General features: G+C 38.6%; 1 protein-coding gene across 1 annotated transcript in view; it reads right to left on the bottom strand.

Annotated features, from left to right (window-relative positions):
* Nucleotides 1-857: 857 nt before the first annotated feature.
* HTR1F (5-hydroxytryptamine receptor 1F) overlaps nucleotides 858-24383 on the bottom strand; it is an 87043-nt gene continuing 63517 nt past the window's right edge. The window contains exon 2 of the mRNA XM_056135459.1: nucleotides 858-3600. Coding sequence (XP_055991434.1) covers nucleotides 2455-3555 — 1101 coding nt within the window. The 5' untranslated portion in view covers nucleotides 3556-3600 and the 3' untranslated portion in view covers nucleotides 858-2454. The remainder of the gene's footprint in view (nucleotides 3601-24383) is intronic.

The following is a 24383-nucleotide window of genomic DNA, read 5'->3' on the forward strand; positions in this document are numbered from 1 at the left end:
ATAGAAGAATAAACTAGAGGAAACAATGAGGTAATTGGAGCTTTAGATGAATCTTTGTTAATCTTACGTAGGTTGGATTGTTATTAGTAGTGTCTATGATTCCAAGTTGTCTTTATGTCCTTAAAGCACCCAAAACAGAAGTTACCTTTCACCAGTAAGTTCTTATCTTGAGTTCCTTGTGTCATTTGAGGACAAGTTATCTAAGTGAGTCATCTCTCCCTTTTTGCCTCTTTATTAAAGTCTTTGCTTCTACCTTAGATTCCATATCCACAGTATCTTTCATCTATTTCTTCCATTACATTCCCAATGCCAGAATCAATTTCAGAACTTCAGTCACCCATTGACTGGTTTATTGATTTGTTTTCTAACAGCAATCATTATTTAAATTGGTTATTTCTCTTCATCTCTTCTCCTATTGCTCTGAATAGCTGTCAAACTCATTGTTATTTTATGAATGCATTCAGCGAATGCTTTAAGGGTGAAATTGGAACGGTTTTAGCTTCTGTTTTTTTGCAGTGCTAGTTATTGAATCTAGGGCCTCACACGTGAAAAGTAATGCTCTACTGCTGAAATACGTCCCTGGAACTAAAGTCTGAAATTTTGATGTCATTACCTGGAAAATGCTCTACTTCTCTCTTGTCTAAATGCCATTAATTTAATATCTATTTTCAATACATTCTTTATATTTCTCAATGTGATTTTTTCTTATGAAAATCCCCATAACTTTATCATCTACATTCCAGATCTTTGTTTCCATTTTTCATTATAGTGCTCATTTTCAGTTTCATATTTAGATTGTATACATATGAATGGAATAGACTGTACTATTAAATTTTCTCTATTTTTTACCTAGTACATCTTAATACCTCATATAAAATAAGAACTTTATAAATATCTGTTATATTGTGAACACTCTCATATAAAACATTAATGAGATATAATCTTAAGCACCTCACCAGGAAAAAATACAGTCATGTGCCACATATTGATAGATCTAATATTATTGGTTCTTATATGTAATGTTCCGCCACCTAGGCTTAGGCAACTGCATTGTATGACACTAATACAATGATGAAATCATATAACAACACATTTCTTAGAGTGTATCTCATCATTTAGGGATGCAAACTTGTGTTAAGAATATACCTAAAGGTATATATTTAACAGAAAAATAAATGTATCATTTTTCAAGTGATCTTGGTTGAGGATAGACCTTCTGAAATGTGTTCTATGACTTTGCCAATTCAAATGAAATAAAACCTTAGCAGCAAGATTCTGTTGTTTTCATTGCTTATATAAGTATGGTTAGAAACTATGGAATTGCTTTGGCTCCACAGATTACTGGAATGACTGAAAGATCTATCTATCTATCTATTATCTATCTATCTATCTATCTATCTATCTATCTATCTATCTGTAAAGAACCTTTACTAGGGAGGTCAATGCAAAGTTCCAGAGAACCTATCCCATTTTCTTCATCAAAAAGTAAATGCTGTTTCAATTCAAGATATGAAGCTGTTGAACTGAACATTATAACATTTTGGTTAAAAACTGAACTTACTCAAATAATCAGAAATAAATACTTCTTATATTTTTTATTTTATAATTTTAAAAGTCATTAGAAGTATGATTACTAGAGTGAGTAATCTAGGGTACTTAGTACCTTCAAATTGAATCTGAAATATACATGATATAATTAGAAAACCTCTGCTAAGACAGATTTCAAATGTTGATAATAGATGAGTAAGAAAAAATTGTTTTGGAAACTGATATTAGACAAAAATATGTTAAATATGCACAAGTTCAGTATCTAAAATTATTTTTAAGTATCTTTCTGTATGATTACTCTTCACTATCTAATGACAGTATATTCTTTGACTTTTACATTTTTTCCATTGTATCAAATAAGATTTCTCTTTATCTTCTCCTTCCTTCTTTTGCTCAGGGTAAGATGGAAATGGAATAGTAGTATTTATCTAGGAGAAATATGTGCTTTGAGTAAATGATATCTTTTCTATAAAAAAGAAACCAGAATTGTATAATGAACAAAATGATCATATATATATACAATTTACTTATGGAGGTATGTTGTTCATTGAAAAGTCTGTAATTGTGAGACAAGCTATAAAATTCTGTTAATAATAATTTTATATATGTATATACATATCAATATGTAGTTTAGTTAGCATTTTAAGAACAAAAATATTGCATAGACAAAATATTTTATAGACAAAATATTATTCTAAGCATGTTTTTTTCTAATTTTGTGCACTCTAGAATGATTAAGTCAAACTGTTTAAATCAGTAAATTGCCTTTATGTTGCTATAGAATGTAAATCATCTTCTTATCATTTTAGTGATTTATTTCCTTGTCAATGTTTCAATTTTTTATTATTTAGCATTTATTTATTCTTCACTTCAGAAAATCTTTTTTTATAATGAGACTCCTTTAATCTAACATTGGCATCGCACAAGTTTTTGAAATGCTTTCTTGAAGTCTTCATTAAAGATTGTATAGATCAGCGGATTTATAAGGGAATTAAGATAACCAAGCCATGTCAAAAAATTTGACATTTCTTCAGAAATTTTACACTTTTCACAGATATTAACAACCAATTCTTTCACAAAAAAGGGAAGCCAACATATTACAAATGCGCCCAAGATTAGTCCTAGGGTAGTAGCTGCTTTGCGCTCTCTTGTGCCCGAGATCTTTTGCCTTCTCCAAGATTTCTCATACTTTAATTCAGACCTGGGATTTCTTATTGTGCTTTGGATTTTATCAAAGTCTGTTGATGGATCAGATAAAGACTTTTCTAGCAAGTAGGGTGTCGAGACCAGTCTAGTGTTCTTCTCACCACTTTCTAAAAGGATTTGGCCGTTCAGCTCCTCCTTGACGATTCTACTTGCCTGCCTCTTGTGGTATAACGTCTTTGCTGCTTTATATATTTTGTAGTAGAGGATCAAAATCAACGTTAATGGTATGTAAAAAGCCCCAAATGTTGAGTAAATTGTGGAAACAATGTGGTCATGTTTGATGATACATTCATCATCTCGATTAATTCTTTGATGCCTCCAGATTAGAGGAGGCATAGAGATAAAAATAGAGATAATCCAGACAATCGTAATCATAATGCCAGCATGCTTGGGAGTCCTTTTCCTGGCATACTCAACAGCATCTGTGATGGCTCGGTATCGATCCAGAGCTATAGCAGAGAGATGCAAGATGGAGCATGTGCAGCATGTAATATCAACGCTCAGCCAAATGTCACAGACCACTTGCCCCATAATCCAGCTCTCTCTCACAATATAAACAATGCTGAAAGGCATCACCAGGACAGCGACAAGAAAATCTGTAACTGCAAGGGAGCAAATTAAATAGTTGGCTGGGTGGTGTAACTTTCGGGTCACAATAATTGCAGCAATCACGAGAGAGTTGATAGTTGTAGTCATCAGGGCCAGTCCGGAGAGAGTGAGAGACACCAAAATTTTGGATGGCATGCCATTTAACAATTCTTCTGAGGTTAAATTTTGGTCAGAGGAGTTTAAGAAATCCATTTTTTTTTGTTTTCAAAAGATTAATCTAGCTGAACAACAAAATACCTGTAACAAAGGAGAAAAACAGTTCAGAGAAGGCTTCAAGAAAATTATTTTTCTCTCTTTTGAATAATTTTCAAAAGTATATATTTGTTTTACATGGATATATTGTGGATTAAAAAATGAAGATTGATGATTTCCTTTTTCTTTTCATTAATTCAAGGCAGAATAGGAAGAGAAACACATAAAACTTTTAAAACCATTTCTTAAAATATGGTTCAAATAAAATACTACTTATGAGTAAACTAATCTATTACTAAGTAAAATATCTACCATGACAGAATTGCATGTGGAGACTAAATTAATTCTTGTTGTTTTTCTCTTTGTGTACAGCAGAAAAACTTTCAAAGGATATGGTATTTAATATGTATTTGTGCATTATGTAATGTAATATAGGAAAATATTACATTAAAGAAAGCATTCAAAATAATAAACAGTTTTTAACTTTATTCAAAGTTGCATTGAGAACTTTATCATTAGGTTAGCAAAGATTAAAGGAAATTTTAATGTCCTTTGCGTCAGGATATAAAAGTTATAAAAGGGAAAATAACAGAAATAAAGCATTTTTAGTATTTCTTCAGCATTTCATAATCATTTTATGAAATTGGAAAATGTCAGAGAGTTTAGTAGTCTTCGTGGATACAAGTAGTTCATTTCATTTAGAATGATAAAATAAAATTAGTTGAAGTGAAATAGCCATAAAATACTGCACATTTTGGTGACATACGTAACCAAATAAACTGCTTAGACAAGGAGAACTACCCAATAAGCAGAGCTCATAAGTGCACTCACCTAAAATGAGATTATTCTTCTCTACAAGTTGCCATTGCAATGACCATATTACCTTGCTTCTAAAAGACCCTCTAAAAATGGACTTTCAATGCATGCAATTGGCTATTTATAAGTAAATAAGTATAATTGAAGCATTAAATAAGAATTATTGGGGCTGAAGCGATAGCACAGCGGGTAGGGTGTTTGCCTTGCATGCAGCCAACATGGCCGACACAGGTTTGATTCCCAGCATCCCATATGGTCCCCTGAGCACCGCCAGGAGTAACTCCTGAGTGCATGAGCCAGGAGTAATCCCTGAGCATCGCGGGTTGTGACCCAAAAAAAAAAGCGAAAAAAAAAAAGAATTATTTTCTTCTTTCATTTATTAATCATTTTAGTAAATACATTTTATTAAAAGGGAGAGAAAAGAAAATACAAAAAAAAAAGACCCAAAGAAAGAAAAACTAAATTTCTCCAAACATAGGAGAGAGGCTTATGGAGGAACTACACAGCCTGAGTTGGGCTGCAGGCAGTTCCAAGATGGAATGTGTCCCTTTACTTGTTATCAGTTACCTAGATCTTAAGAAGATAGAAAACTGAAACCTATTCTTAATTATAACTATTATTGTATTTCCATTTACCCTAAATTATTTTTGCTTTAAATAGAATATGGTTCATTTATTGAACTTGATAAAGGAGTATTTTAAAATACTTATATATGTCAGTGTCCTCTTTACACACACACACACACACACACATATGAATTTTTTTTTTTTTGCTTTTTGGGTCACACCCAGCAATGCTCAGGGGTTACTCTTGGTTCTTGCGCTCAGGAATTACTCCTGGCGGTGCTTGGGGTACCATATGGGATGTCGAGGATCACACCCGGGTTGGCTGCGTGCAAGGAAAACGCCCTACTCTCTGTGTCATTGCTCCGCCCCCACACATATGAATTCTGTGGCACTAGTGATCCAACATAGGACCTCATGAATGCAATGTGGGAGCTCTACCAATAAGCCACATGCTCCACCCTCCCCCTCCCTCTTTTTTTGGCTACACCCAGCAGTGCCCAGGGTTTATTCCTACCTCTGCACTCAGGAATCACTCCTGGTGGTGCTTGGGGCACTATAGAGGATGCCAGAGATTGAACCTGGGTGAGCTAAGTGCAAAGCAAATTACCCTAATTGCTCTATTATTACTCTGGTCCCACTAGCCACATTTTTTTAATGTTGTTCACAGTAATTTATTACATTCAATATTTCAATCCCAATCTCACCATTACGCCTTCCCACTACCATATTTCAAATATTTCCATCCCCACCAAAGCCTGGCCCCAAAGATGAACCTAAATAATTTATTTTGTATCACTTATGAATAACTTGCTAAAGAAATTTCTTAGAGGAAAGTGTGCGAAGATTGTAGTATTTCAGTCTGGAGCCATTAAACCCATGTGTAAGAGATTACTAGAGATTACTAATATATTTCTACAGGTGGAGCTTTGTGTGCTGATGTATATATGTGTATATATATATATACCCATATGTATATATATACCCATATGTATATATATATATATTTTTTTTTTAATCAATATTGACTGCCTTCTACTTTAAACCTCATTAAATGTGGTATGTTACTCTTGGTCCATCATTGGTTTAGAGTATGAGACATTGTTCCAGGAATTCTAAAATTTTAAATAGGGTGATACAGCCAGAATTAATTTTTTAACCAGATGGTGACTTTGGGGTCTGGAGGCATCTCTGCATTTGTTGCTCTCTTCCAAGGTTTATTTGTGAGTTTCTGGATCATGACCATTCATGAGCTTATATGACAAGTTACAGTTTTGACCCAAATAATTGGTATTTTTTTATAAGAAGTGGTTTCTATGAAGCAAAGTATAGCATATTACAAATTGTTCATATGTCTTGATTATCAATACAAAATCCAGAGCTGGAGAAATAGCTCAATGGAATAAGTGCATGCTTTGCATTCAGGGGGCATAGTTTTTCCCCTGGCATACACATAAAGTGCCCTCAGCACTTCTAGGAGTTATCCAGAAGTAGCCCTCGGTCACTGCCATGTGTGGGCCTCAAACCAAAGAAAAAAGAGATTGAATTCAATTATCATATTCTTGCATTCATTTAAATCAGGTGCGAAGGTTTGCTCCTGTGAATTGAGAGGAAGAAAAACATGTGAATATTGAGTACCCAGAAAATGAATAAATATCTTATGTACAACATAAAAAGGACTGTATACATACATTATTTTTATCAGTACTTATTCATTGTAAATTTAGAAGCTAGAGTGTACATAGAAATTTAAAACTAGAGGTTCTCAAAGTTAGTTTGTTATAGAACTATTAGGAGTGTTTGTTGAAACAGTTTTTGGCCTTATTTCTTTTTTTTAACTTTTAAAAAATTTTTTATTATTCACTTGATCATTTGATCACTTGATTACTTGACATCCCGTTACCCATCGATTTGTTTGAGCGTGAGCCAGTAACGTCTCCATTCATCCCTGTTGCGTGCTAATGCAGCACATTGGAGTCTGCTTGCTCCAGGAACACAAAGAGCCTCAAACCGTTCATTCAGGGTTTTGACAAAGAAGTCTGACTATCTCATAGGTGGGCAGTCATGCAATCTTTTGACGTCCCTTGGAATACAGTTGGTAATGGCTCTAGGCTAGCGGTCATTTCCAAATTGCATTATGTGTCCAGCCCATCTGATTTTCGATGCCTTGGCAAATGAGACAGCATCCCTGATTCTCAATTGTCAACGGAGGTCAGAATACTGGATTCTTTCTCTCACTTGAGTGATGCATGATACTCCAAGCATAGCTCTTTTGATTCCTCTTTGGGAGACCACAATAGCATTCTCATCCTGTTTTTGTAGGGCCCAGGTCTCTTAGGTGTATGTTAATGCAGAAAGAACAGTGGAATTGAAGAGATGTGCCTGGAGTTGGAGGTTCTTTGTCCTCTTAGCTATTTCTTCAATGATCTTTTTTTTCTATTTTTTCTATTTTTTATAATTTTATTTATTGGATCATCATGAAAGCAGTTACAAATCTTTCGGGTTTAAGTCTTGGTCATACAATGAAATACCCGTACCTTCACCAGTGCCCATTCTGCACCCCCCAAAACCCCAATATACCCCGTCCCACACCTTCCCTCTACCTGTGGGACAGATGATTTCCACATTTCTCTCTACTTTGATTACATTCAATATTTTGACACCAGACCCACCATATTATTTGGGATTTTACCCCAACACTCAGATCTGCTGAAAAGGCAATAGTAGACAATTTGTTTTCTATTGCTGCATATGAATAACATATGATGTTGCGTGGCTGTAGTAGTGGCTGCGAGATTTTGAAATTCCAAAATTTTAACAATTAAATCTGGAGGGCCAAGCCCGGTTCGATTCCTTTGCCCCTCTCGGAGAGCCTGGCAAGCTACAGAGAGTATCTTGCCCACACGGCAAAGCCTGGCAAGCTACTTGTGATGTATTCAATATGCCAAACACAGTAACAACAAGTCTCACGATAGAGACGTTATTGGGCTTGCTTGAGCAAATCGATGAATAATGGGAGGACCACCACCACCACCAAATCTGGAGGGATTTCTGCCATAACCTGCTGGGTTCTGAGATTTGTTTCTGAGTCTCTGGGATCATGTTCATTAAGCAGCTTGATCATGAGTCAGAGAGGCTGTTAGTGGATGGCAATTCAGAGTCGCACGGGGACAGGGAGGAAAGGGTTGGCTCCACTCCCATCCTGTGAGGCCCCACGTGTCTCGTCACTGCGGCCCAAACCTGACTTTCCAGTGGCCTCTGGAGGATGATGGCCACAGGGCTGCCAAGAGGGAGCAGGTGGAGGGACAGCACCCTTTCCCAACTGGGGTGGCCCAGCACCAGTAACCTACTTCAGGGACTGGACGTATTTCTGCCAAAGCTGCTGGGTTTCAAGATTTATTTCTGAGTCTCTGGGATCATGGCCATTAAACAGCTTGATCAGGAGCCAGAGAGGCCTTTTGTTGGTGGCAACTCGGGGTCTCGTTGGGGTGGGAGGGAAAGGGCCGGCTCCACACCATCCCGTGAGGCCCCGCAAATCTTGTCAACGAGGCCCAGTCCTGACTGTCCAGTGGCCTTTGGTGAATGGCAGCCACTTAGCCACCAAGGGGAAGCAGGTAGAGGACAGCACACTTCCCCCCCTGGGGTGACCCGGTGACAGTAACCTACTGCAAGGTCTGTATGCATTTCTGCCAAAAGCCGTTGTGTTTCGAGATTTGTTTCTGAGTCTCTGGGATCATGGTCGTTAAGCAGCTTGATCAGGAGCCAGTCATGCCATTCATGGGTGGCAACTCGGGGTCTCGATGGGATGGGGAGGAAAGGGCTGGCTCCACCCCCATCCTGCGTCTCCTCACTGTGGGCCCAAACCTGACTGTCCAGTGGCCTCTGGAGGATGGTGTCCACTGGGCCACCAGGGGGAACAGGCCAAGGCACGAAACCTATTCCCACCTGGCTCCACCTGCAGCCCACTGCAGGGACTGGACACATTTCTGCCAAAAGCCGTTGGGTTTTGAGACTTATCTCTGAGTCTCCAGGATCATGGCCGTCAAGCAGTTTGTTCAGGTATCATGGAGGGCATGCCTCCAGTTATATAGCTGAACCAGAGGTGGTTTACGGGTGTGTCTCCCACATACCTAACTTTTGGTCGTTTACTTTCTTGGTAAACTGCCCAAGTTTTGGGATCTGGACAAAGGCACAACAGCAATTTTGGAGTATCTGGAAGTCCGAAGGTGCCATCAGTCTCCTGATGCACTCGCCTCTCTGGTACAGATTGACCTGCTGGTGGCACCATATCCCCTCTCCAGGGCTCTTGAAGGTGTTCCAAGCCTCTCTCCTCCTCCTGCGCAACTCAGGTGCCAGGTCATTTATCATGTTGACTTCTCAACCTAGCTGCACATAACTGTTGCATTCGGAGATGTTCGTTCTGTTGAGAGTGAATGGAACGTCAGGAACGAGACCATTTCTCATAAACATTGTCTTTGTGAGATTCAGCTATAGTTCGACCTTTCTGTACTCACTGTCGAAGTTGGCTAGCATTTGTGCTGCTTGGCTAATGTTTGGTGTTATTAGAATGATGTCATCAGCGAAGCAGAGGTGGTGTATTTGCCAACTGTTTATCTTCGCTCCCATTCCTTCCCATTTCAGTCATCGTATGACATTCTCAAGGGTGCCACTGAACAGTTTCAGTGAAATGGTGTCACCTTGCTGAATCCCTCTCTTTACGTTGATGATCACTTCTTAGTAGAATGGTGAGATCCTGGAAGTGAATCTGTAATTCAGCTCACAGAGGATCCTGATGTATTGAGTTTGAATGCCCTGTTTGGCTAGGCCTTCGATGACTGCTTCAGTCTCAACAGAATCAAAGGTATTCTTCAAATCAATGAATGTTAGACAGAACGGCATCTTGAACTCCCGAGAAACCTCAATGAGCTTGTTTATTGTATGGATATGGTTGATCATGCTGAATCCTTTTTGGAACTCAGCTTGCTCGTATGGTTGTCCTTCATCTACTGTTCTGCCTATCCTATTTAGGATGACTCGAGTGAACAGCTTGTAGATGACAGACAACAGGCAGATTGGGCGATAGTTGCCAATGTTGTGGATGTCTCCCTTCTTGTACAGTAGTACAGTCCTACTGGTTTTCCATTGGGACGGAACCTTGCATTCAGACAGGTAGCGTGTAAAGAGCCGAGCCAGTATATTGATGAGTACTAATTGCAGATTCTTCAGGTGTTTGGGTCTGACCTTGTCTGGGCCAGGTTCTGTTTGCTTCTTTACCTATGAAATGGCGTGTCGGATTTCTGAAGGGAAAAGGTTGGGAATGACATATCCATCCTGCGGAATTTGGTATGTGGGCAGGTGGACATGGTTATCGAAGAGATCTGAGTAGAAGTCATGAATTATTATTATTATTTTCATTTATTGGATCACCATGAGAACAGTTACAAAGCTTTCAGATTTAAGTCTCAGTCATACAACGATCAAACACCCATCCCTTCATCAGTGCATGTTTTCCACCACCAAAAACCCCAATATACCCCCATCCCATGCCTCTCCATGCCTGTTACACAGATGATTTCCACTTAACTCTCTATAATTTGATTACATTCATTATTTTGACAAAAGGTGCATCATTATTACTTGGAATTTCCCCCCAACAATCAAACTTGCTGAAAAGTCATCGTGAAATAATTTGTTTTCTATTGCTGGTTATGAAGATAGTATGATGTCTGGATTTCTGATATTTTACTAATTAAGTCTGGGGGATTTCTGCCAGAAGCCGCATAGTTTTGAGATTGGTTTGTGTGCCTCTGGGGCCATGGCTGTGCTGGAGAGCTGCTTGTGGGGGGAGGGGGCAACTCGTGGTCTTGGCGGGTGGGAAGGACGTGCCTGTTCCACCCCCATCCCATGAGACCACAGTTGCCCGTCACCGCTGGCTCATACCTGGCTGTCCAATAAGCTCTGAGGCTGCGGCTGCTGTGCCTCCGGGGGGTGGGGGAGGGAAGGCAGAAGAGACAGACACCCTTTCACTCCCTGGGGAGGGCATGGTGCTGTAGCTTACTGCATAGTCCGTTCACATTTCTGCCAAAAGCTGCTGGGTTCCAAATTAGGTTTGTGTGCCTCTGGGGCCATGGCCGTGCTGGAGAGCCACTTGTGAGGGGCAATTTGTAGTCTTGGTGGGGTGGGAAGGATGTGCCATAGTCTCATTTTTTGCCCACAGAATTTTTGGGCTCCACTCTCTGGAGACTGAATAGATTAGGGTTGAGGCTTCAATTCTGCATTTCCATGGAGTTTGCATGTGATGCTGTTGCTGTTTGTCCAGTCACCAGACACCAAGATGTTTGTTCCTCAGCTGTCTTATCCTTTCACTACTTTAGCATCTGTGAGTTCATCTCGAGAGAAGCTGAGATATTTCTGGTGTTCAGCTTCTTTGTATCTTTCTTTATGACATTTGTAATTAATTTTTCCAATTTCTCAAATAGCCATTATTTCTTTTGATCTTCCTTTAACTATTATTATTGCCATCTTTCTGCTGCTCTTGGTCTCCTGCTCTAGGATTATTAACTCTCCTTGCTCCAAATAATTTTCAGCTCTTTCAGGCTGATTTGAGAGTTATACTTCTATGAGCATATTTCAAAATTTAAAATTGAAACACAGGATCTGAGATGTAATGGTGTGCCTATTGGTTCCATCAGAACTGCTATGAAACTCTATGATATCTATGATATCTAGACTTCACAGTCTTTAGCAGTATTTCCTAGAAACATGTTTTGGGGAGATGTCAATGATTTCAGGTGAATGCTCACTTAAAAGCCAATTAGGCAAATAAGAAACATTGTGGATTAATTTCACTTCCTTTTAATTTCCACCTATTCTCCACCCTAAAATCTATGCTGCTTAGTCAATAGAAAATGCACATTTTCTTATTTATTTATTTATTTATTTATTTGTGGCACAACTGCCTGTGACCAGGACATATTCTTAGCTCTGCATGCAGGGATCATTGTTGGCCGTGCTAGGGGACCATATGGGATGCCAGGGATTGAACCGTGATCAGCAACTGCAAGGCAAGCACCTTACTCATTATACTATCTTTCCAGTTTTCTTTTTGTTTGTTTTGAACCACATCCAGTAGTTCTCAGGGCTTATTACTGGCTCTGTATTTAGGGATCACTCCTTATGGGCTTGGAAGACCATATGTGGTGGATAGAATCCAGGTTGGCTGCATGCAAGGCAAGTAGTACCTTACTCGTGCTATTGCTTAGGCCCTGAAACTGCACATTATTTTAATTGGGTAATTTCTTTGCAACAGTGTTTATTTAGTTTTATGTGCATTGATTTAAAAGTGCTGACATTTTCCATATTATAAGCAAAATAGCTTTTCAATTTAATTTGCTTGATAAACAGTTTCGGGATAAAAGCCTCTTCAAGAGATAATCCTGAAATTACATTTGAATAGAATATTAAACAAGAGAAACTGTTTTGGAAATAGTTATGTGGGTTTTCATAATAAAATTAATTTTGTAGGAAAATGAATCAAATTAAAATTAGAAGGTGAATTATTTGATAATTCAACTGATTGCTCTAAGCATCACACTGTAGCATTTAAATTAGGCACAGTGAAATTGTACTTAATGCTAAGGGAAATTGCTACTGGGTCAAATATCTTCTATTGTAGTTTTCAAGAAATCTTCCTATTATTAAACCTAGAAGACCAATTTTTATACGTAAAGTTGTGAAAATAAATGTAGTTAATCACATTGGATTTCTTTTTTTTTTCTTATTTTCTTTGACACATACAATTAAAATTTCAACAAACTCTCTGCCTTCATTAATTAGGACCTGGTCCCTAAGCAGTTTCTTTTATACACTTGTATATCTTAAATTTAGACTGTGAGTTCTTTTAGTGTTAGTAACAGCTCAAGTTATTGGTCATAAACTGCAGTCCTACTCTTAGAACATAGTTTTATTCTGTACTTTGAATGTCTCCACAGGGAAATAAACATGATTAGTCTTTTGTTTTTAGTAGAGCCTTTAACCCCATCAATTATGTGCAGTCTTCTTTCTAGAGGGAAAAAATTCTGTGTGTGTGTGTGTGTGTATGTGTGTGTGTGTGTGTGTGTGTGTGTGTGTGTGTATGTATATGTGGTATTTGGGCCACACTGGTGGTTATAAAAGCTTACAACTGGTTCTGAGCACAGGACACATTCCTAATGGGGATTGGGCAGAACATGTGGTGTAGGAGATCAAACCTTGCTATATTGTGTATATAAAGCAAGTACTGAAGGACTGTACTATCTCTCCAGCCCACCCAGCTTTCAATTAGCATAGATAGTCGTCAATTTGTCGTTCTAGCCATGGGATGCAGTTTTTACCTGATTATTCAGTGTTTTGGTTCATATTTAGGTATCTGGTGCTTCTTAATGTCTAGTTATATTTATCTCATTCAGGTGTAAGGGACATAGTTTATATTGTAAATAACTGGGGGAGGGGTTTAGACATAGTTTTAATAAAATTGTATAGTTGTAAGAATCACTTGATCACGTGACTTCCCGTTAATCATTGATTTGCTTGAGCGGGCACCAGTAACATCTCCATTTGTCCCTGTCACGTGCTAGTGTAGCCCAATGGCGTCTGTTCACTCTAGGAACACGAAGACACTCAAACAGATCGTTCATAATCTTGATGAAGAAGTCTGACCATCTGGTAGGTGGGCGGCCACGCGGTCTTTTGACATCCCGTGGAATCCAGTCGGTAACAGCTCTAGTCCAGTGGTCGTCTTTAAATCTTATTACGTGACCAGCCCATCTGATTTTTGACACCTTAGCAAACGAGACAGTGTCCCTGATTCTTGATTATCGACGGAGGTCAGAACTCCAGATTCTTTCTCTCATTTGAGTGAAACGTGATATTCCAAGCATAGTTCTTTCAATTTCTCTTTGGGAGACACGAATAGAATTCTCATCTGTTTGTGTAGGGTCCAGGTCTCTGAGGTGTATGTTAATGCAGGAAGAACAGTGGAATCAAAGAGATGTGCCCAGAGCCAAAGGTTCTTCGTCCTCTTAGCTATTTCTTCAAAGCTCTTGAAGGCGTTCCAAGCCGCTCTCTTCCTCCTGCACAGCTCGGATGCCAGGTCATTTGTCATGTTGACTTCTCGACCTAGGTACACATAGCTGTTGCATTCGGAGATGGTTGTTCCGTTGAGAGCGAATGGAGCATCAGGAACGAGACTGTTTCTCATAAACATTGTCTTCATAAGATTCAACTGTAGTCCGACCTTTCCACACTCACGGTCAAAATTGGCCAGAATTTCTGCCACTTGGCTTAATGTTTGGTGTTATTAAAACAATGTCATCATCAAAGTGGAGGTGGTATAGGTGCCGACCATCTATCTTCACTCATTCCTTCCCATTTCAGTCATCGCATGATGTTCTCGAGGGTGGCACTGAAGAGTTTCGGTGAAATGGTATCGCCCTGCCAAACCCCTCTCTTGACATGGATTATTACTTTTTTGTAGAATGGTGAGATGCTGGTAGTGAATCTGTAATACAGCTCACGGAGGATCTTGATGTATTGAGCTTGAATGCCCTGATTGGCTAGGGCTTCAATGACCACTACCATCTCAACAGAATCAAAGGCCTTCTTTAAATCAATGAACGTTAGACAGAGCGGCATCTTGAACTCCCGAGAAACCTCAATGAACTTGGTTATCGTGTGGATATGGTAGATGGTGCTGAATCCTTTGCGGAACCTGGCTTGGTCTCATGGTTGTCCTTCATTTAGTGTTCTGCCAATCCTATTCAGGATGACTTGAGTGAACAACTTGTAGATGACAGACAATAGGCAGATCGGGTGATAGTTGCCAATATCATGGATGTCTCCCTTCTTGTAAAGTAGTACAGTCCAGCTGGTTTTCCATTGGGACGGAAACTTGCATTCAGACAGGTAGCATGTGAAGAGCCGAGCCAGTATTTTGATGAGTACTGATGGCAGGTTCTTCAGGTGTTCAGGTCTGACCTTGTCTGGGCCAGGTGCTTTTCTTTTCTTTACTGACAAAATGGCGTGTCAGATTTCAGAAGGGAGAACATTGGGAACAACATATCCATCCTGTGGAATTTGGTATGTCGGCAAGTGGACATGGCTATTGAAGAGATTTGAGTAGAATTCATGGATAATCTTCTCCATTGGCATTCTGGAAGATGTGATAGATCCTCAGGACGTCAGAGGGCAGTCATCTTGGTCTTGTAGTTGGCAAAGGACAGGTGGGCATTACGAATACTTTTCCCCACTTCTGCCACATCTGCCAGCACTTCTGCTCTTCTCTCTTTGAGGTCTTCTTTCATCGCATCTCTGCACTGCTTTGCGAGCTCGGACGGTCGCTTGCGGTTGCCTGAGGCATGCGGCAAACCACGTTGGCGAATAAGCTCAAGAGTTTTCTAAGAAAGGTGTCTTTTTGTGGCTATCTCTCTCTTGGCGTTTCTCACAGAATCTTGGAGGTGCTGAACCAGTCGATCGTATTCCTCGTCAATGTTGTCAACAATGGCATCTTCCCATGTTGCCGCAATAGTACCAAAGAGTTCCCAGTTGGTGGTCATTCTGGGAGTTCTCTTTTTGAACTTTGCAGCCCTTTCTCCCTGCTCTGTGAAGTAGAATTTTGCACGAAGGAGACGGTGGTCTGATCCCGTTCGAAATTTTGGGACAACAGCGACATCGGTCGGGCAAAACCGTCGATTGAATATGATGTGGTCTATTTCGTTGTGGAATCGTCCACCGGGAGACTCGCATGTCCATCGTTTAGATTCTGCCTTCTGGAACTGTGAGTTACCATGAATGGTCTTGGTCGACATGATGAACTCAGACAGTCTCTCACCCTGTTCGTTCCATTCTAGGCCCTGGGTCCCGATGTGAAGCTCTTCAGCTGATCTTCTCGGTCCTATCTTGGCATTAAAATCACCCACAATGATCTTGTAGAAGGCGTGGTCTTCTTTATAGAACTTCTCCAGCTCCATGTAGAACTTCTCAGTTTCTCCTTCATCATAATTAGATGTTGGTGCGTAGACAACGAAGATAGAAACTGCCAGCAGTGAGCCACATCTATTCAAATGTAAAGTCTGATTCGGGTTGTTAGGCTTTTGAATGAATCAATGCTCGTGGTCAAGTTTGTGTTGACAAGGACACCGACGCCTCTGACACCTCTTTTATCGCATGTTCCGAGCAACAATTCTTCTCCAGTGTCGAAAATGGCATGATGAGATTGGTGCCTTCTTGTCTTGGTCAGACCAATGATGTCGTACTTGATCTTTCGTGCTTGTACCATCAGGTCCTTGACGGATGCATGTGATGCTAGCGTACGTGCATTGAAAGTACAGACGATAAAATCTCAAGGCCAAACTAGGCTGCCACAACGAAGGAATACAAAAAGGATCGTCTGTAAGAATATAGGAACAAAATTTACCAAGACCACATGAGAACGTATAAGTTGGTTGTAATAATAATAATAATTATTTTAATAATAAATATTTTCTGAGAATTTAGGATTTGTGCTAATACTTGTTTATATGTTTTAGCTCATTTAATTCACATATATAGTTTATGAGGAAGATATAGTTATTATATTACTCTTATAAGAAAGCTGGGGGATAGAAATTATTTTTTAACAGTAAAACATAATAAATGATGGGCTGGAGCGATAGCACAGCGGGTAGGGTGTTCGCCTTACAAGTGGCCAACATGGCCGACCTGAGTTCGATTCCTCCGCCCCTCTTGGAGAGCCCGGCAAGTTACCGAGAGTATTCGATATGCCAAACACAGTAACAACAAAGTCTCCAATGGAGACGTTACTGGGCCCGCTCGAGCAAATCGACGATCAACGGGAGGGCCTTTACCATTTACCATTTAAATGATGGGTGGAAAAAGTGATTTACTTAATTGCTATTTTTCTAACTTTGAGAGATTAATAACTGTTCCCATAAGCTCGATAAAGTAAATACTTTCTGAATACAATAAAGATTATGTTATTGAGTAAATAGTGGGTTCAAATGATCATGAGATTATTCAATGAGTTCCACTGTTTAACTTTTGCTGGGCATGTTTAAGATAGTGATCAGATCTTAATGTGTAAACTATGTCAGCAAGAATGTATTTTTAGGATTTTTAAAACATTTAAAAACAAACTTACCTTTAGCTCTTATTATATAGCTTTATTTCATTTAAAGTTATTTTTTTACTTTGTAAGCTCTTCATTTGAACTGTTTTACTTTAGTCTCTTTAAAAGCTACTTACTCTTTCATTTATTTAAATACTACACTATGTATTTGCTGATTAATCCTTTAGTTGTAGAAAAACACCAAATAAAGTAGCAAAGCTACCTTTGAATTTAACCAAATCCATTTATTACAAATTACATTTATTTACTTTAAAACAAATTACATTTATTTACTTTAAAAGCTACTTACTCTTTCATTTATTTAAATACTACACTATGTATTTGCTGATTAATCTTTTAGTTGTAGAAAGATACCAAAGAAAGTAGCAAAGCTACCTTTGAATTTAACCAAATAGGAAAGGAACAAGTTGCCTTGGTCTTTAATAAACCAACATGGTAATGAAATACATTCAAATATATAATACAATAGTACAAAGCAACAAAAGCATTATGGATGAATATAATACATATAAAGTGTCCAAGAAATACTGTTGAGGAAGCAGGATGTTTCATAGCATGCTGAAACAGTATAAGTATTTCTAGGAGAAACAAAAGTATGAATAAAAACAGAGGCATAGAAATGCAAGATGCTTTCAGGCATGTGAAGTAAGTAGTCCAATATGGACACTGTAAAGGCACTTTAGACCAGGTTAGAAGTGAGGGATAAAAGTAAACTAGGAAGGCAATGGAGGGGCTGTCACACTATGATAAGTACACTAGGTTCTTATCTAATAGGCAATCATAAGTCTTAAAAATAATTTTAAAAGTTGGCAAAAGGATAGGATCTACTTTTGGTGGACTGAGGTGTGCAAGAGGACTGATAAGGCTTAAGGAGAGTGATGCTACTGCTGTAAGGATAAGACCTAAGATATAGGCAAAAACATTACAGACTACTCAAGGAAGTAGCTGAAATTTGAATCTTTAAAGGTCATTGGAATAAAAATGGTGTAGGTATTACTAACTCCTATAAGTGCTCCAAAATTAGGAATTATATCCCAGAGAAAAAGAATATCAAATTGATTCAGATTTGAGCTGAGGGTTGAGATGCAAACTTAAGTGAATGGCAAAAAAAAAAAGATTTTGGTGGTGATACTGGATCAATACTAGTTTCAGGGAAAAGAGAAGACAGGATTGAGTAATTTAAGGTCTTTATGAGGTTAAGGATCATGTGTAATAAAAGGATCTGTACAAAGACGAAAAGAAAGATTGCAGTTAACTTTAGTGCCCATGATCGTAGAGTTCTAAATTTAGGGAGTGATTACAAATCTAAGGTCAGAAAATGTTAAGAATTGATCTAACTTCTTTGGAACAGTGGAGACTTGCTTACAGAGAGGGATATGAGTCACCACAAAGACTATACAATGTCAGAAGTTAACAGGTATGAACACACATACACAATGTACATTTCCTTGCATGAATTTTCTTTTCTCTGTTTTTAAATCTCTATTTATTAAAATTGATTCCTTTGTCTATTGACTTCTTGAATTCTGGTTCTTGATCTATGCAGCTGATATCAGTCAACTCAGTTGCTTTCTTGGTTTTGGATATCAATCCAATCTCTTCATATCATGCTTTGATTATATTTTCATTAATTTTTCTGCCAGCTACAAAGATTCTCCTTTCTCTCATTATAAAAATAGATTTATTCTCTCTTCTGGCAACTCCAAACAAGTCCAAATCATGGCACTAGATTCAAAGACCAAAATCTCACATTTTGTAGCTGGACAAGCTCAGCTAAAGCTCTTAGAAAATGTAGCATTCTTTGCTTCAGTGATCCATGAGGTAAAGGGACAAGTTATCTGTTGCTGATCCTTAGTATAATTGTGTCAAGGTCAGCATAAAACTATGCCCTTTCAAAAAATGAGACAAATAGTGACCACTGATCTGAAATTCACTCTTAATATGCACTTAGACAAATGTGGTCGGAGTCCTCTATCTAGGGTTAGAAATGTACCTGCATCAGGTGCTCTTATGGTCCCCAATCTGATTTCCTACTCCACTCTGTCCCTCTTGACGTTCCTTTTGAGTTCTTGATTCTGCTCTTAGAAAGGTCCTTTTTTTCCCCTATGAGAAATGGTCTGGATTTGCAGCTAAGTGGATTTCTCACCTTACTTCCTGCCTGAATAGAAATTATTTTCATCTTAAACTCATCTTGTTCAAAGGGAAAGAACTTCATCTCTTTTAGTTCAACTAAAGGTAATTCTATCAAATATTTTGTGTTTCCCTTTAAATATTTTTAGGAGTCACCATGTGCCTCAAATGACACACTTTCCCTCCTCCAAGGGAAATTTTGCATAAACTATTAACTCTCCGCCCCTCTCGGAGAGCCCGGCAAGCTAACGAGAGTATCTCGCCTGCACGGCAGAGCCTGGCAAGCCCCCCCATGACGTATTCGATATGCCAAACACAGTAACAACAAAGTCTCCAATGGAGACGTTACTGGGCCCGCTCGAGCAAATTGATGAACAACGGGAGGGCCTTTACCTTTATTAATTCTAGGGAAAGGCAACCTAAAATTCTTAGAAACTCATTTTCTATTATCTGTGAAGGGTTCTACTAAGTAACCTCTTAACTTTGATCTGTTCTTACCATGAAGCCATTTTTTTTTACTACTTTAATGACCTTTTGGTATCTGGGTAGGTTTATGATATGGAAAGATTTTGTTATTTACAATTCCCAATTAATATATTTCTTCTAAATGTTGCTTTAAATCACCTTTTAAATTTTTTGGGTTTTGGGCTACACCCAGTGGTGCTCAGGGCTTACTCCTGGATCTGTATTCATGGATCACTCTTGGCAGAGCTTGGAGATGTGGTTTTGAGATCAAACCTAGATCAACTGCATGCAAGGCAATTGTCCTACTTGTTGTACAAATTTATTGAGGCATCGTGATTTATAAAGTTATTTAAAGTTGGCCTTCAGAAATACAAAATTTCTACATAACTTCCATTACCAGTGTCAGCTTTCCTTCACCAGTGTCCCCAGGTTCCCTCCATTTCCCATCTGCCTGGCACATGTTAAAGTTTGGTTGCTGTAGTTTAGAGCTCATTCTTTCAGTCCCATGACTCTGACATATAGATATACCACATCTCTATACTGCCAAATATCAAATTCTGGTCATCATTAAGCATGTCCTCTGCCATTTGAGGTACTTCTCTAATCCATTGATTACAAACTTTAATTCTACCCTTTTTATAGCTTATTATATACAATCTAATCATTCTGCAGAGAAATATTGAAGATCAGTCTGCAAGTTTATCTGTAGCACTGTAGCACTGTCCTCCCATTGTTCACTGATTTGTTCGAGCGGGCACCAGTAATGTCTCACAACAAATTGTGAGACTTGTTCTTATTGTTTTTGGTGTATCGAATACGTCATGAGTATCTTGCCAGGCTTTGCTGTGTGGGTGAGATACTCTTGGTATCTTGCCGGGCTCTCTAAGAGGGGCGGAGGAATCGGACCTGGATTGGCTGTGTGCAAGGCAAACGCCTTACCTGCTGTGCTAATTTCCTAAGTACTAAGGACTACAAATTATTTTGCTACTACAAAATATGGCTGCACTCATTAAAGAATCTCCAGCATAGTTTTATCTTTCTGTTGCTACTGAGAGAAAATTTGTTTTCTTAAAAGTCTTCTCACCTTTTTGTTTCAATCATTATATACCACCTGGTTCCAAAGCAAATGCTGCACTGATGTTGAGTTGATACGGATGATTATACTGGATGGTTTGTTACCAATTTAGTATCACTTTCAGCTCACAATCTTCTTTCTAAAGTTAAGGCATTAACTTTAATTTAAAGAATCTTCTCTAAATAGCCTGAAACTCTCATAAGATTTGAGAGGCAGAGGAGGAGGAGGCACTTTATCATTATTGGTGGTTTGGCCAGTGGTGTGGGCAGATGCTGACAGCAGCTGCTGTGTACTTTGGGGGACAGTTCTCTCAGGTAGAAGGATTATAATAGCTCTCAAGCAAGCTTTTGGGGCTTCACACTGAAATACTTGAAGTACTTCAGTATCTTTTCTTTGACTTAGGTTGCAACTGGAATTAATTAAAACCTGACTCTCCTGCTTTTCTTCCTAGCTTTTTAAAATATCGATTGCCAATATTTTCATTAAACCCTGAATGATCATTTTCTGGACTATAACCTTATAACCGTTGATTGACCTCTTTAGTTAAACTCTTTGTTTGTTTGCTTTTTTTTTCTTTTTGGGTCACACCTGGCTATGCACAGTGGTTCCTCCTCAACTCTGCACTCCTGACAGTGCTCAGGGGATCATATGGGATGCTGGGAATCGAACCTGGGTCAGCCGTGTGCAAGGTAAATGCCCTACCTGCTGTGCTATTGCTCCAGCTCCTGTTTGTTTGCTTTTAGAATCCACATTGTGGTGCTCAGAAGCTACTCCTGACTCTCTACTTGGGAATTTCTCCCTGTGGCTCAGGGCACATTGCAGTGACCACAAACAAATGTGGGCCTATGGAATTCAAAGACTTCCCTTATTCATTAAGCTATCTCTATAAGCCTTAGTTCAGCTATTTAAAGAACATCTTCACATTTTCTAGATTTAATTAGTACAAACTGATTAACTGATTATTATAAATAAAACAAATGATTAATATTGACTTTTACTGGACATCATTGACTTGGTCAAACTTCCCTACAAAGCAGAACTCTAGCAACATAATGTGAAGGCTTACTTGCTGTTGGTTGATATCAGGGAGTTGATTTTTCAAGTTCAATGAATGATGATATTACAGAATATTAAGCGCTGAACACAAAGCAGATGTTATACAGCCAAGATCTGGGGCTCTGCTTAAGTACAATCTGGTCTTCCTTCTGCTAGTCAACCAAGGCTATTTGCTAAAATATGAAGAAAAATTTACCTTTTAAACTTGGATAAGATAGGCAGAGATTGACTGACATATGTATTGTCTAAACATATACTGGTTTTATTGTATATAGTAGGCACGATTTTTTAAAAATTATTTTGTTTGTTTTTGGGCCACACCTGGTGATGCAAAAGGGTTACTCCTGGCTCTGTACTCAGAAATTACACCTAGGGGCTATATGAGATGCTGGAGATAGGATAGAATTCAAATCAGTATGTGTTCTACTGGATCTACTATCTCGCTGGTTCACAAATGGCCATGATTTTAAATAAGAGTGTATCTTTCTATTATTTTTTTAACGGTTGGGTTTAGTTAATGTTATTAAGTTTAGTATCTCCATTGTCCTCTGTTTTAAGCAGAAATTTATCCTAGAATGTCAAGATTCAAATAGAAGCACAGAATGTGGTTGAGAGAGTAACATCTTGAGATTAAGTCTCAAGTTAATTATGGGGCATCTGTCTATCTGAACAACAGGAAAAGGGTACTCCTAACAAGATGCTTTGACTTAGCATTTTTTCCCTTTGAGGATATTATAACAGCTACAAATAGTTTTATCTTATGTAAGATTTAAGGAGTGACTTTTAATAACTTAAAAATACATTTTCACTCAAATAATTTCAGTAATTTCTGCCCTTCTTTTACTTTTGCCACTATAGTGGTGGTTATCACTATTTCTAGATTGACACTATTTATTTTTATTTAATTTTTTTATTAGTGAAACACCATGAGGTACAGTTGTATATTTACAATTTTTTGTGCTTGGGTTTCGATTATACAATGATCAGATACCCATCCCTCCACCAGTGCCCATTTTCCACCACCATGGATAATATCCCTCCCACCCCCATCCCCCATCCCCCCCTGCCTCTGTGGCAGGGCAATCCCCTGTGTTCTCGCTCTCCTTTTGGGTGTTGTGGTCTGCAAAAGAGGCATTGAGTGGCAAACATGTTCAGTCCATAGTCCACTTTCGACATGCATCTCCCCTCCTGGGAGGGTCCTCCAAACACCCTTTATTTGGTGTTCCCTTCTCTATCTGAGCTGCCCTTTCCTCTAGAATGCCCGACTGGCCACTAAGCTATGGAGTAATCCTCCTGGTGCTGATCTCAGCTATTCTTGGGTATTAATCTCATATTTTGTTACTTTATATCCCCCAGATGAATGCAATCTTTCTATGTCTATCCCTCTCTTTCTGACTCATTTCGCTTAGCATGATACTTTCCATGTTGTACCACTTGTATGTAAATTTCATGACTTCATCTTTTCTAAGAGCTACATAGTACTCCATTGTGTAGATGTACCAAAGTTTCTTTAACCAGTCATCTGTTCTTGGGCATTCAGGTTTCTTCCAGTTTCTGGCTATTGTAAAGAGTGCTGCAATGAAAAAACAAGTGCAGATGGATTGACACTATTTAAATATAGTCAGAATTTATACCAGTTTAGTTAAATATTTTAAAGAAACATGAAATGTGTGTTGATATTTAAGTGGTGTAGCATAAACTCCCTTAAAAGGTGCCTAGTTTTAGTCCCATATCGAAAGTCTGAGACACAGGTGGAGATGGTCCCTGCTGGCACAATCAGCAGTGCTGCCTCTGCTAACATAGTCAGCTGTGTCCAGGAGATTCTAAATGTCTTCTTGTAACTTAATTCTGCTATAAAATTTCTAGAACTGGACCAGCCATGCTATATCCAGGGTTGGCTCAGTTTACCTTTATACATCTCACTCCCTTCTCATGATTGGTCCGAAACATTTTACATAAAATTCACTCACCTTCCCAGAATTGACTACATATCTCCTGATCACCCACTTTATAATTCTATAAATTAAGTAATTTATAGAAAGCAGAAACTCCCTAAGCATCCCAAGAGACACACAATAAAAGACACCTCAGACTGTCTAAATGGCCCTTTCTCTTTGGAGGCCTCCACTGTGTCGTTCTGGGGAGTGCATTTTTTTCCTACTAAACTTGTTTTGCTCTCACCTAAACCATATTTCCCTTTCAGTAAATAATTTTTACCACCTCACCCCTTGGCCCCAGTGAGCCTGGATTAGAATTCCTCCCCCTTAAGATATTTAAGAATTAATATGGTAAAATGATGATAATTTCTGTCTAGCTAGTTGATACAGAACAAATTTGACCTATCAGCAGAACAGAATGACAATATGTTGGAGAACACAAGGGTTGAACCTCTTAATTTGTTTCCTAAATTCTGAGCACCAACCAATAAAGATTTTGTAAGCAATGTAGTGGGCATGAGAGTGTATATATAACATATACACAGAAATATGAAGCAGGATATATAGATTAAAGACCATGATAGACTATTAAATAGCTGATGTAAAAAGACAAAGATGTTTGT

Source organism: Sorex fumeus, unplaced genomic scaffold (assembly GCF_029834395.1).
Source record: "Sorex fumeus unplaced genomic scaffold, SorFum_2.1 ptg000115l, whole genome shotgun sequence".
NCBI classification, from domain to species: domain Eukaryota; kingdom Metazoa; phylum Chordata; class Mammalia; order Eulipotyphla; family Soricidae; genus Sorex; species Sorex fumeus.